General features: G+C 42.7%; 1 protein-coding gene across 6 annotated transcripts in view; it reads left to right on the top strand.

The window, feature by feature from the left end:
- Positions 1–15,629, top strand: part of LOC124622566 (protein ABHD18) — a 170,572-nt gene that overhangs the window by 27,991 nt on the left and 126,952 nt on the right. For all 6 annotated transcript variants that reach the window (XR_006980652.1, XR_006980654.1, XR_006980653.1 and 3 more), the window contains exons 3-5: positions 8,813–8,995; positions 9,073–9,185; positions 9,264–9,402. Coding sequence is in view for 3 of the 6 variants with exons in the window: in XM_047148310.1 (XP_047004266.1) it covers positions 8,813–8,995; positions 9,073–9,185; positions 9,264–9,402 (435 nt within the window). In the remaining 3 variants the exon portion in view is untranslated. The remainder of the gene's footprint in view (positions 1–8,812; positions 8,996–9,072; positions 9,186–9,263; positions 9,403–15,629) is intronic.

Genomic DNA, 15,629 nt, shown 5'->3' with positions numbered 1-15,629 from the left:
TTATCATGAGCTCCATTTATTCTTAGGAATTTGGAACTTTAACTGGCATCATCTGCCACAAGCAGTGGCCTTACAAGCACCCCTCACCGATGTGCTGGCAGGACCTAACAAGGAAGGGAGAAGAAAGACACATTCAAACTTCCTAAGGATTTCCTTGCACACACAATCTCATTGGCCCACCTCATTCCAGATGCACAACTCTCACTCACCACTGATGCAAGCGACACCACAATTGGTGCTGCACTGCAACAGCTAATTGCCAGAGGGGTACACTCCCTTCATTTCTTCTCACGGAAACTTGCATCCCCTCGGTCCAAATGGTCAGCCTTTGACTGAGAAATTCTCACAATTTTTGAGGCATTGAGATACTTTCGTGAAGATTTTGAGGGCAACATGTTATGATTTTTACAGACCATGAACCACTTGTTGATGCTTCACAGCATCCGTCGTAGGATGTCAGCCCTCCACGGTACTGACAAATGGACCTTATCCCACAGTACATTGTGGATATCTACCAGCTACATGGGGCTGACAGTGTCATTGCCAACCATGTATCATGAATCAATGTCATTTCCCTCCAACTTGATTATGAGGAACTAGCCACCGACCAGTGCAATGATGAGAGCATCGCAGAATTGGTGTGCAATGATGCTACTGGCTTACAAATTGCACAGTGCACTGTTCCAGGGACAAACACTAACCTCTCTTAATAGGATCTGTCTGTTGATGCCACAAACCATGTGTCATGCAATTTTAAACCATCTCCACAGCAAGCCTCACCCGGGCGTCAGGTGCGCAGTCTGGCCCATTACAGAATGCTTCGTGTGGCCCAACATCAAGTAGGACTGCCACACCTGGACACAGGAATGTGTACTGTGCCAATACAATAAAGTTGGAAGACATGCTCAACCACAGTTAGTCATTTTAAAATTTCAATTGCCATGTACACATTGATTTTTGTTGGCCCTCTCTTGAACTCAGAGGGATTCAAGTATCTACCGTCAGTGGTAGACAGAGAGCCCCGGTGGGTGTAAATGGTCCCCCTTAAAGACATCATGGCAGAGTCTACCATCCACTCCTTTACAGAAACATCGGCAGCACATTTCAGCACACCAAACACGATAACTACAAACCAAGGGCACCAGTTCAAGTCAACACTGTTCAGCACGCTGTGTAACCTCAGTGGAATGAAATGCAACTGCACTACAACCTATCAGCCAAAGAGTAATGGGTTAGTTGAAAGATGGTATGGCACAGGTCTCTCGAAGCCATCCTTATGTGACATGGCAGAGTGTGGACCAAAGCTTTAATTAAGTTACTACTTGGTGTCTGAACTGTCTTCAAAGAGGACCTACAAATGTCTCAGGCCGAAATGCAGTATGGGAAATCACTGGTGCATTCTGGCAGTTTTGTTATACCCTGAGCATATGGACCTTCCAACACTAGTTCAACAAATGAAAGACCACATTAAACGTCCTGAATGCAATTTTCACTCTGCAACAGAGTATGCACTGACATGAAACTTTATGGAAAATTAAAACTGTGTGCTTGGCTGAGATTCAAACTTTGGACCTTTGCCTTTCACAGACAAGTGCTCTACAGACTGACCTACCCAAGCACAACTCATGACTTGTCACAGATTTACTTCCACCAGTACCTAGTCCCCTGCCTTCCAAACTTCACAGAAGCTCTCCTGTGAAACTGTCAAGCCTAATACTATTGGAAGAAAGGATATTGCAGAGACTTGGCTTAGCCACAGACTGCAGGACGTTTCCAGAATGAAATTTTCACTCTGTGGCAGAGTGTGTACTGATACGAAACTTCCTGGCAGATTAAAACTGTGTGCACATTCTGCGGCAGAGTGAAAATTTCGTGCTGTAAATGTCCCCCACTCTGGGTCTAAGCCATCTCTGTGCAATATCTATTCTTGCTAGAGTATTAGTCTTGCAGGTTTCATAGGAGAGCTACTGTGAAGTCTGGAAGGCGGGAGATGAGGGTTGGTGGAAGTAAAGCTGTGAGGGTGTGTCGTGAGTCATGCTTGGATAGTGAAAATTTCATTCTGGAAACATTCCCTAGCCTGTGGGTAAGCCATGTCTCCACAATATCCTTTGTTACAGGAGTACTAGCCTTGCAAGTTTCACAGGAGTGGGTCTGTGAAGTTTGGAAGTAGGAGTTGAGGTACTGGTGGAAGAAAAGCTCTGAGAATGGGCTGTGTGTCGTTGCTTGAGTAGCTCAATCAGTAGAGCACTTGCCTGCAAGAGGCAAAGGTCCCAAATTTGAGTCTCGGTATGGCACACAGTTTTAATCTCCCAGAAAGTTTCAGATTAGACATACTCATGTGTCACCTCCTGCTCCACACTCAGCGTTGTAGGTTTTCATTTATAAAGCACTCTTCAATTTTGAATATGTCATGTTATGGGATGATGAGGTCCGACCAGCACAACAGCCGCCATACACAGGATCCTTCAAAGTTCTTAAGAGAGACACACATACATTTGATATTCTGATTAATGACAGACCATCAACTGTTTCGATTAACTGCCTGAAACAGGCTTGGGTCTCCAGGACATAACCACCTCGAGGCACGACAAACAACAAAGTTGATGAACGCCCATTACCCGGCATGTGGACAGCCAGCCCCCACACAGCCCTCCCCATTATCGTTAAGCTTGAGCTCAGTGATTTCAATCCTTATGAAATCACCATCAAATTGGTCAATAATGGTTTGTACCTCACAGCACTCAATAAAGATGCTCTGACAGATGATGTTACACATATATGATGCCTTGACCATGTGTACATCCTACCCATCAATATCAGCTATGCCTCCATATCATCCCACCTTTCAACAAATGGCGTCCTCACATCACCTGCCCCAGAGTCCTACCATGATCACCGCCTACATCCTTGCCATAGGCTGGGCCAGATACTGTTGGAGAGGTGACAACATCACACCACCATCACTTCCTTCCCTCCCTCCCAACAATCCCTTCCCCCAACCCCACCAGAGTCCCAGTTTAAAAGTGCTGGCCGTCTACCATACCAGCTGCTCCTGTACCAGGCATACAGCAACAGTGCCACATGCATCACAACTTTGAGAAATGGTAACTCTGTGCCCTGCAGTGCAGCCAGCCACAGCATAGCTGGCCATACACTTACACTAGTCCAGCCAAATCTTCCCTTCATGCTCTGCACTACAGGGGTCGGGGGGGGGGGGGGGGGGGGGCTCCTGTGTGGATATCGACTAATATCGATTAGGACATGCATAACTGGTGAGCAAGGAGAGGAACATCTACACTGTGGTGTCTTTGACTTGTTAACATTGTGAGCAATGATATCTAGTGGATTAGCTATTGTGTCAAGTTTCATGAATAAAATATGTGTGCAGTTAACCACTTTAACTCTGTTTCTGGGACATTCCCTGTCACCTGGTAGGGTATACTTCCACAAACTTAAACAATCAAATTATTTCATAAAATGAAACGAACAATGTGGAAAAGATAGATTGCTACTTACCATAACGAAGACACGTCAAGTTGCAGACAGACACGATTAAAAGACACTCACATGTAGCTTTTGGCTACAGCCTTTGTCAGTAAGAAGAGATACCCATACAACATTCACATACACACCCAAGCAAGCATACCTCATGCACACGTGACTGCCAACTCCAGCATCTCGGGCCTGAATGCAACATCACGTGGGATGCAAGCAGCAATCTGGAGGGGGTGGGGAAGGGGTAGGAGAAGGGGAAGGGCAAAGGATAGTAGTGTATGGCTGGGGAGAGAGATGAAAGCTGTCTGGTGGAGTGTGCAGGGACTGGACTACAACAGGTGCAATCCCAGGAGATTGTGCGGCAGGGAGGTGGGGTAAAAAGGAGTGAAAAGTTATAAGAGCAGGGAAAGATGGGTGGATGCATTGGGAGAGAGTTGCAAATAAACAGAGTGTGAGACGATAATGGGGAGGAGATGATAGGACATAGAGGGTGGAAACTGTTGGGTGGAGGGTGTGGGGACAGTATGTTACCACAGGTTGCGTCCAGGATAATTACGGGAATGGAGAATGCGTTTTAAGGATAAATCCCAACTTCCTGCCACAAAGGATCATATCCTTGTGGTAGACTTGTGCAAAACCTGCCCAATCCACCCACCCAGCACTCCCTTTTCAGTCCTGTCACAGGTACATCCTGCCCCATAAGGGGCTGGGCCACCTGTGAAAGCAGCTATGACATGGCCTACGATTTTATACTGAGTTTTTGATATGTTTCTCAGTGGTTGGCTTTTCCTTTTGTTTTCTCTATGGTCGGCCAACCACTGTCACACTCTGTGTGATTTTAATTTGTTTTGTCTGATCTCTGTCTGAGTCTCTCTTGTCCTTTGTCGTCTGCCGTCTTTTCTGTTGTTCGTTTTTCATTCTCTGTGGGTGATTTTCGTTTTTTGGAAAAAGGGACTGATGACCGTCGCAGTCTGGGCCCTTTAACCCCCACAAACCAACCAACCATTTTCCAGCTCTGCTGCAGCCATTGCACAGCTTTTTATATTGGTATGACTACCAACCAGTTGTCCACCAGGATGATTGGCCACGGCCAAACTGTGGCCTCGAGCAAACTGACCACCCTGTGGCACAACATGCAGCTGAACATAACACACTTGATTTCAATGGCTGCTTCACAACCCGGGTCATCTGGATCCTTCTCTCCACTCTCCGCTTTTCTGAACTGCACAGATGTGAGTTATCCTTACAACACTTTCTCTGCTCCCTTAATTACCCTGGCCTCAACCTATAGTAACATACTGTCCCCACACCCTCCACCCAACAGTTTCCATCTCCTATGTCCTATCATCTTCTCCCATTCTCGTCTCCCACCCTGTTTATTTGCAGCCGTCTGCCAACTCATCTGCCCATCTTTCCCCACTCCTCTCATTTTTTGTTCCTTTTTTTCCCCAACTCCCTGCCCCACAACCTCTTGACGCTGCACCTGTTGGAGTCTAATACCTGCATGCTCCACCAGACAGCATTCGTCTCTCTCCCCACCTGTACACCCCTACTATCCCTCCCCTTCCCCTTCCCCTTCCCCTTCCCCTTCCCATCCCATTTCCCCTTACCCTACCCTCCCCTTCTCGTCCCATTTCCCCTCCCCCTCCCCCTTCCCCACCCCCTCCAGATCACTGTTACATCCTATGTGGTGTTGCATTCTGGCCCGAGATGCTGAAGTTGGCACTCGTGTGTGAATGAGGTGTGCTTGCTTTTGCGTGTACGTGAATGTTTTTACTGGTGAAGGCTGTGGCTGAAAGTTACATGTGAGTGTCTTTTACTCGTGCCTGTCTACAGCTTGACGTGTCTTCTGTATAGTAAGTATCAATCTATCTTTCCCACATTGTTGATATTCCTACCTGGAGTTTCCATTGTTTGATAAAACTAAATTAGATACTTACTGTTGTCAGCATTTCATTTGGTGCTGCAGTTATGTCACACAAAATGAGTGAATGATATTTTTGTTGAATACTTTCCTGAAATCAAACTGTGAATTTGAATGAAAATAGTGTGCACTGGTGGTCTCAAAAATCTCAGGAAGTGCTAATAACAAAAAGTCAGTCTATAATGGACTGTTTATCTCTCATTCCCTTTTCATGAAGATAATATTGCTAATGACTGTTTTAACCTGTCTGAAAACTGACCACATCTCAATGTGTGTTTGTAGTGGTAACTGAGTACAAAAATTACGCTTGGCACACAGATGTTCTTAAGCACGCTTGGTATTTTATCATCCCAATATGAATGTGTATTCTTGAGCTAGCAACTGATTCTGACTCCTTGCCTCCACCTCACCCTTTTTTTCTGCAACTTGCACAGCTTTTTGGTAACACAAACATTCTGTCACAAATAAACTGTTGATAATGCGCGACATTTGATTGTGAGAAGTATTTCAACTGTACATATTTTTAAGAAAAGTTTGTTTTTATAGACTCAGTTCCATGACACAAATTCTGATGACTAGCTTTGATCGTAGATAATGATCGATCATCTTCAGATCTGAGTATTCAGAGTTTGCAATTGGTCAATATCTTCAGGGTGAAAGTTATAAGCAAGGAGTTACACAGTAAAGAAATTCTAACGTACCAGCATCAGACGCTTGATAAATGTTTATATTGCTATGTAACATATTCAGCAATCCTTTATTGTACGTTAACTTCAGGCTGAAAACTTTTGCCTAAATTATTTTGGTTGATGACTAGTAGTGAACACTCAGACTTGAAGATGGTCATTATATATGACTGAAACTAGTTGTCAGTCATTTATGTCTTGAAACTGAGGCTGTAAGAATAAACTTTGATTCGTGCCAGATCTTATAGTTGCAGTATTTAGCTAATAGCTTCCATTTTGTTTACTGTGGAAAGACTACATTGGCATGTTAACAAGCAAACTAAGTTCAGCTATATTTGATCTCTAAAACATTAAACCTCTGGTAACAGATGATCTTATGGAAATGGTGTATTTATCATATTCTAATGCTATTATGAGCTATGGAATGGAAATATGGGTCAGCTGAGTCAATACAAAAAAGATGTTTCAATCTGCAGGAAGTTACCATCAAAATAGTGGCTAATCTAAGAAGACCAGATAGCTGCAGGCCACTATTGAAAAAACCTAAAATTTTAACGTTCTACAGCCTGTACATGTATAAAATACTATTGTTCACATGGGCACATGAAAACAAGTTCAGTAAAAATGAAGCTGTACATATCCATGCTGCCAGTTAATAGTTCCACAACACAACACAGCATAACTTGACAGAAGTGCTGCTTATATGGCAATAAAAACTATAACTGTTTACCATTTTGCATTTCAAATTTTTTGAAAGAGAAATTTAGGCTAACAATAAAACTATTGCTTATGGAAAATCATTTCTATTCAGACAGTGAATAGATACCAAGTTGAAAGAATTGGAAATAGACATACAACTTAACAGAATTAAAATGTGCATGGATGGATAGCAAACTCAAGATATGTTCTTACGTGTGGTTGAATAGAAATAAAATCGTATAGGTTGACTGTACAGTAGATGTGTAATTTTGTGTGATGCTGTTGTATTTAATAATTATATACACTGGTAATGACATAGTGTATGTGATCATTATTGTGTTAAACTGACAATGCAAATACACTCCTGGAAATGGAAAAAAGAACACATTGACACCGGTGTGTCAGACCCACCATACTTACTCCGGACACTGCGAGAGGGCTGTACAAGCAATGATCACACGCACGGCACAGTGGACACACCAGGAACCGCGGTGTTGGCCGTCGAATGGCGCTAGCTGCGCAGCATTTGTGCACCGCCGCCGTCAGTGTCAGCCAGTTTGCCGTGGCATACGGAGCTCCACCGCAGTCTTTAACACTGGTAGCATGCCGCGACAGCGTGAACGTGAACCGTATGTGCAGTTGACGGACTTTGAGCGAGGGCGTATAGTGGGCATGCGGGAGGCCGGGTGGACGTACCGCCGAATTGCTCAACACGTGGGGCGTAAGGTCTCCACAGTACATCGATGTTGTCGCCAGTGGTCGGCGGAAGGTGCACGTGCCCGTCGACCTGGGACCGGACCGCAGCGACGCACGGATGCACGCCAAGACCGTAGGATCCTACGCAGTGCCGTAGGGGACCGCACCGCCACTTCCCAGCAAATTAGGGACACTGTTGCTCCTGGGGTATCGGCGAGGACCATTCGCAACCGTCTCCATGAAGCTGGGCTACGGTCCCGCACACCGTTACGCCGTCTTCCGCTCACGCCCCAACATCGTGCAGCCCGCCTCCAGTGGTGTCGCGACAGGCGTGAATGGAGGGACGAATGGAGACGTGTCGTCTTCAGCGATGAGAGTCGCTTCTGCCTTGGTGCCAATGATGGTCGTATGCGTGTTTGGCGCCGTGCAGGTGAGCGCCACAATCAGGACTGCATACGACCGAGGCACACAGGGCCAACAGCCGGCATCATGGTGTGGGGAGCGATCTCCTACACTGGCCGTACACCACTGGTGATCGTCGAGGGGACACTGAATAGTGCACGGTACATCCAAACCGTCATCGAACCCATCGTTCTACCATTCCTAGACCGGCAAGGGAACTTGCTGTTCCAACAGGACAATGCACGTCCGCATGTATCCCGTGCCACCCAACGTACTCTAGAAGGTGTAAGTCAACTACCCTGGCCAGCAAGATCTCCGGATCTGTCCCCCATTGAGCATGTTTGGGACTGGATGAAGCGTCGTCTCACGCGGTCTGCACGTCCAGCACGAACGCTGGTCCAACTGAGGCGCCAGGTGGAAATGGCATGGCAAGCCGTTCCCCAGGACTACATCCAGCATCTCTACGATCGTCTCCATGGGAGAATAGCAGCCTGCATTCCTGCGAAAGGTGGATATACACTGTACTAGTGCCGACATTGTGCATGCTCTGTTGCCTGTGTCTATGTGCCTGTGGTTCTGTCAGTGTGATCATGTGATGTATCTGACCCCAGGAATGTGTCAATAAAGTTTCCCCTTCCTGTGACAATGAATTCACGGTGTTCTTATTTCAATTTCCAGGAGTGTATGTACTTGGATCTGATCCATACATGTACATCGCAAGCTGTTCGTTGCTGTAATGCAAGTTTCTGGCAATTCAGTAGTATATTAAAAGAAGGAGTATAAGCTGTTGGTATGATGTCTCCTTATAACACACAGCACAACCGACAATTCTTGATAATCAAATAAAATACTGATTTTAGTACTGGTAAAACACAATTCTGATGCAATTGTTTCCTAATAATTATTTCAGGATGAAACTGTGGGAGACTATAGAATCCTTGAAGGAAATTTTTTGTCACCATTTGTGAAGCACCTGCCCAACATTTTGCCTAAAGAAGCAGAAACTGCCTATTTTCAGGCTGTTCTCCCAGCTGAATGGCAATCAAAGCAATACAGACCAGTATGCATCCATTTGGCTGGTACAGGTGACCATGTAAGTTGCAGCACAGATGCCATTTTAAACAATATAGTGAATACTGGTAATTATAAATTAAAATCACCATTCCTCAGGGATACTGGAGGAGAAGACAAATAATGGCTAAACCACTTATAAAGGAATCTGGTATTGGTGCTGTATTGCTGGAGAATCCATTTTATGGCCTGCGAAAGCCTAAGGATCAAGTGTAAGTTATCTAGTATTTTAGCCCACATTAGAAATTATTTCATCACCATGACCTAAATGTTCATATTTCCTGTTTCAGTCGTTCCAGTCTCCATAATGTTTCCGACATATTTGTTATGGGTGGTTGCCTGATACTAGAATCTCTGGCAGTTCTTCACTGGTGTGAGAAGTCTGGGTTTGGACCCCTCGGTTTAACTGGAATATCAATGGGAGGACACGTAAGTATACTGGCTACATCATGTATTCCAAGGCTTAATAAATGTCTAATGAAAAAGAAACAATAAAAAATGAAACTTCAATGATAAATGAAAATACAGAAAAATTACTTACATGCGTGAAAGACAGTGCAAATCAACGTCCATGCATTAAATATATTGCTTGCACATTAATAGATGAATAAACCATTCTGCGGCATCAAGTCATACTGTCGTAATCTTATATGTAAACCGAAAGTGGAGGAGAGAAAAAGGAAAGGAAAGGGAAGGGATTGCTGATGTCAGTTGCATCAGAACAATTAAATGGAATCAGTGGTGATGAGTAAAAATGTGTGCCAGGCTAGTATTTGAACCCGGGATCTTCGGCTTACTAGGCAGATGCGTTAGCCACTGCACCATCCAGTGAAGTTGTTAATCCCCAAGCCGATTTTTGAAGCTTTCCCATTGCATCCAAATGTCTCATGTTGGTGGTTGCATGCAAATGTCGCACGTGATGTCATGATCACAGTTCATCACATTTGCCAGTTGTCAAGTACACTGACATGAATCTTTCTGGATTAATGCATTTAAACAATCTTCATAAAACCCCAAAGTTCTTCCTGAATGTGGACAGTCACTAATGTCAAAACGATCCTCCTTAAAAAAAGAGAACCATTTTCTTGTGGTGCTCTGTCCAGTGGCATTATCCCCATACATGGCACAAATGTCTCTTGATGCCTATACTGCTGTCACCCCTTTATAGAATGCAGACAGAATAACATGTAGGAAATGTTTCTGATTTCTCCACTTGGCACTCCATTTTCTAGCACCTACAGTTCCACTCACGACATCCAAATGAGAATGTATAAACTCAAATAAAAAAAGTGAACTACAAATATAAAATTATAATCAATAAATAAACCCATAGCAACCATAATACTAACATGCAAAACAAAAATGCTACAAACTTATGTACCAACCTATTAAAAGTGTAAGATTTGGCAGTGAGATTAAAATTCAGGCTGAAAGGATAATATCAATGATAAGGTTCACTGATGTCATTACTGCATTGGCGAAAGTGAAGAAGAATTATAGAAGCTGGTGCATGGAATGAACAATTTGCTGAGTGCAGAATATGGAAAGTAATGAGGGTTATCAGAAGTGGGATTGGAGACCACATAGTAGATAGAAGAGAAGAAAGCCTGATACCTTGCAAGCTAGATGATACACGACAGACAAGGCAAGGTGGATATAAGAAGCACACTAGCACAAGCAAAGTGAGCATTCCTCGTTAAGCGAAATCTACCAGTATTACACATTAACCTTAATGTGAGCAAGAAATTTCTGAGAATGTATGTCAAGATCACAGCATTGATGGAAGTGCATCATGGGCTGAGAGAGAGAGGGGGGGGGAGAGAGAGAGAGAGAGAGAGAGAGAGAGAGAGAGAGAGAGAGAGAGATGAGGATCACAGCATTTGAGTGTGTTGTTACAGAAGTGTGCTGACTATTAAGTGAACTGATAAGTAAGAAATGAAGATGTTCTCCATAGAATCGGTGAGAGATGGAATATGGGAAAAACACATATTAGAAGAAACAACAGAGTGATAAAAGAGATGTTAAAACATTAGGGGACAACTTTCATGGTACTAGAGAGAACTATAGAGGGCAAAAACTGTATGGAAAGACAGAAATTGGAGTATATCCAACAAATAATTGAGGACATTGGGTGTAAGTGCTTTAGTGAGATGAAGAGGTTAGCACAGGTGGGCAAATTGTGGTGGATCACAGTTAATCAGCCTACTCCAGATGCCTTGTTGGAACTTAGGTCCCCATCAGTCATTCAGAATTGTTTATCGTAAAAGTATAATGTGGAATATGGGAAGTGCTATAAAGGTAAGAAGCTGATACATTGCTATGAAAGTTGGTTCCACTAAATCAGTTGCGCCACACAAAGAAAATTTGGGCATTAAACAGCACTGTTGTATTCCTGTAATTTGACCCTCCAGCCTCCAAGTTTCTTTTTTTTCCCCCAGACTCGGGACACAATTCCTTGTTGCTTTGTGTAGTCCCTCATTTCATGCTTATGGTTGGTGAACCTGATAGCATAACAATGGTGCTCTTACAGAACTAGAAACTTTATGGTTCGACATATTAAGCAATAGAGCTCAACACCTTCACCATAACTGCCAGCAAGTCAGAACTTACTGAAAATGGCAGTCTGAATGCAGCAACTGATCAATCTTAGCAACTTTAACTGTGTCTTGACTGTGGCATAACAAGATTTAAATTTCAAGAGCTGCTTTTTTCTCGTATTTATATCATGAGGTAACAACTACTATAATTGCAAAAGACAAGTCAAGTTTCAAGCATCACAGCATCCTCAATGGTAAAAGTGCAAGTAGCCCTCTCATTAAAATACATTTCTGTGCTTGTCCTTTCTGACAGTTATCAACTTGTTTAAACAGTGTGGTTCATTCTAATTACTGACTGAAGTTATTTTATATTTACTATTTCCCTATATTTCTTACTTGTCTAAAATAAAGGATTTCATTTCCAACAAAGGACGAAGCTGACTTAATTAATAAAGCTGCTTATTGCAGAGAAGGAAAAAATGAAGTTTAAATGATGCAGTTCCTATAGCAGAAATTAGGAATAGATTTGTGTATGTTCACTGCAAGTCTCATACAAACCAAAACTAGTAGTTACACTTCGTTATACGGATGTCTCTAGAGGAATGGTCAATATTCAGGGATATGACAGATGTGATCATTCAAAGCAAAAATGTCTGTTAAACATGAGCTCTAAAATGCATACCTTAAGAGCTATAAGCACTTGGCTATCTTTGCTACTGTGAAATACATCTCTTCTACTGAACAAGTGTCCATATCTCTTATGGTATACATTTTATATCCCATGTTTACAAGGCTTCTTTACTTCCGATGATCGTTTCTGTCATATCTCTGAGTTTTGACCATTCCTCTTTGGACATCCTGTGTCTTATAAATACTGTTGTATCAGACAGATAATATAAAATTAGTAAAAACTTAACATAAATTATATTTGTATTGTATCTACTGAATATTTGTTGGTGCCAAGTATTGTTGTGATGTTGTTGTTGTTGTGGTCTTCAGTCCAAAGACTGGTTTGACACAGCTCTCCATCTTACTCTATCCTGTGTGAGCCTCTTCATCTCCCAATAACTACTGAAACCCACATCTTTCTGAATCTGCTTAATGTATTCATGGGCCTCTTACATGACTTCCTGTTGGAGGCATTTGGGAACCATGATTCTTGGCCCGAGACTAGTTGTTGAACACAGGACCCCATCCTCTAAACAAAACTGCCGCTGTGTCACATATCTTTTGTAATCTGCATCTGAAGCCTGTGCTTTTCGCCATTCTGCTGCATTGCCACCTACTGCTTCTAATACTGCTACCTTTCTGCTAAGACAATCTGCATTGGAGTGTTTCTTCCCCAGTTTATGAATGAGTTCAAAGTCCATTTCAGAGAGGCATAGGGATCAATGCGACAAATGACTTGATGTGTGTCTTTTATCCCAAATAACCATTTGAGAGCAGCATGGTCTGTGGTTATCTGGAATTTATTCCCATACAGATAACATCTGAAATATTTTAAACCATAGATGATACTCAATAACTCTTAATTCTTTTCTGCCATATTTAATTATCTGAATGCTTGTCTGGATGCATAGGCTACTGGATGTTCTGCACTGTTAATGTTTTGACCCAAAACTGCACCGATAGCATGTCCAGATGCATCGCATGACAGGATGAATTCTTTGCTGAAATCTGTGTAGATTAATATAGGACTGTGTGTTAATTTGTATTTCTGTGTTTCCAGTGCTGTGTCACATTCTGTTGTCCAGTGAAATTTAGTACCTTTTTTCAATAACTGCATGAGAGGTCATGCTATTTCTGCATAGTCTTTTACAAACTTTCGATAATAATTTGAGAGACCTAGAAATTGCTGTACTTCTTTGGTAGACTGTGGCGTTTGAAAATCTTTAACTGCAGCTATTAGCCATGGGTTGGTTTGGATACCGTGTTCACTGATAACATGGCCTAAATATGTTACTTTCTTTAATGTGAAGTGACACTTTTCTAAATTTAATGTTAATTTAGCATCTGTGAGATGTTGGAAAACTTCTTGTAAGCGAATCGCATGCCCTTTGATGTTTTTTAAAAATACGATTATGTCATCGAGGTATATCATACATTGTCAGTTTTTAATCCATGTAACACACCGTCTACCAATCTTTGGAATGTTGCAGGGGCAGTCTTTATTGTGAAAGGTATTCTTAAGAATTGCCAACAACCTGAAGGTGTGGAGAAAGCAGTTTTATGTCTGTCCTCTAGTGCAACTTCTATTTGATGGTACGTGCTCCTCAAGTTGGTTGTAGAGAAATATTTACTGTTGCTGAGATGGCAGTGGTATTTACGATATTCAGTACTGGGTACATGTCTGAAATTGTTTTGCTATTTAAATGCCTGTAATCATGGCAGGATCTATAATGTTTCGCACCGTCAGCAGTTTTTTTTGGCACAATTATGTTTGCACTGTATGGCGAATCTGAAGGCTCTATTATAGCATCCTTTAACTGCTGATCTGTGAATTCATCAAGTATTGGTTGTAACTGGTGAGGAACTCTGTATGGTCTCTTATAAACTGGGGCGTTATCTCTTGTTGGAATCCTGTGTTGTGTGACGTTTGTTGTTGATAGTGATCCCTGTGAACTAAACAGTTCGTGAAACTCGCTCAACACTGCTTCTATCATATCCTGTTCATTTCTTTTTAAGTGTGATATCTTCTGGCACAATGCAGTTCTGTAGGCAGCTGGTTTGTCACTATTGTCTACATCTGACCAATCAGAATCGCCCTCCTCTAAGGCACTTATGTTAGCTAATAACTTTCCCTTTCATAACTCCTTGTCTTCTGCCCCAAAACTATCTACAGGGTGTTACAAAAAGGTACGGCCAGACTTTCAGGAAACATTCCTCACACACAAATTAAGAAAAGATATTATGTGGACAAGTGTCCGGAAACGCTTAATTTCCATGTTAGAGCTCATTTTAGTTTCGTCAGTATGTACTGTACTTCCTCGATTCATCGCCATGATTTCATACGGGATACTCTACCTGTGCTGCTAGAACATGTGCCTTTACAAGTACGACCCAACATGTGGTTCATGCACGATGGAGCTCCTGCACATTTCAGTTGAAGTGTTCGTACGCTTCTCAACACAGATTCGGTGACCGATGGATTGGTAGAAGCGGAGCAATTCCATGGCCTCCACGCCCTCCTGACCTCAACCCTCTTGACTTTCTTTTATGGGGGCATTTGAAAGCTCTTGTCTACGCAACCCCGTTATCAAATGTAGAGACTCTTCGTGCTCATATTGTGGACGGCTGTGATACAATACGCCATTCTCCAGGGCTGCATCAGCGAATTAGGGATTCCATGCGATGGAGGGTGGATGCATGTATCCTCGCTAGCGGAGGACATTTTGAACATTTCCTTTAACAAAGTGTTTGAAGTCACGCTGGTACGTTCTGTTGCTGCGTGTTTCCGTTCCATGATTAATGTGATTTGAAGAGAAGTAATAAAATGAGCTCTAACGTGGAAAGTAAACGTTTCTGGACACATGTCCACATAACATATTTTCTTTCTTTGTGTGTGAGGAATGTTTCCTGAAAGTTTGTAACACCCTGTACATGCACTGGTATTTTCTGTATTCCATCAATTGTTGCAGCACGATCTATACTCTTGCACACAAAACAATGTGCTAGTTTGTTTGCAGGTAAAGCAGCATTAATGTCCATCCAAAGTAGCTTTCCTGTACCAAATGGTATTTTATCCCATGAATCTATCTTCAAGAACATTGCTCGCAGTTTAGTTGATTCCTCTTTCCGGGGTGAGGGATCTTATGGCAGAGCGTCCTTGGCAGCTGTGGCACCCAATCGAAACAATGTTCCGCTAAGCTCCACTGTTTGCTGCCCGATGTTGATTATGACATTGATGTTTATTTAGGAAATCTAACCCTAGAATAGCATCATATTTGTCGCTTGCCTTTGATACAACTTCCAAAGCTCCTGGAATCTTAAACACCCTCAATGTGAAATGTCAGTGACGTACAACCTACTGAATGTATATCACCTCCACCTACACCACTTAACTTATATCTTGGAGGGTCATATCTCCTCACCTCAGTGCACTGTTTACTTATGACTGAC

The sequence above is a fragment of the Schistocerca americana genome, chromosome 7 (genome assembly GCF_021461395.2).
Source record: "Schistocerca americana isolate TAMUIC-IGC-003095 chromosome 7, iqSchAmer2.1, whole genome shotgun sequence".
NCBI classification, from domain to species: Eukaryota; Metazoa; Arthropoda; class Insecta; order Orthoptera; family Acrididae; genus Schistocerca; species Schistocerca americana.
Note: the sequence above shows the minus strand (reverse complement) of the source record. Positions and strands in the feature narration are given on the sequence as shown.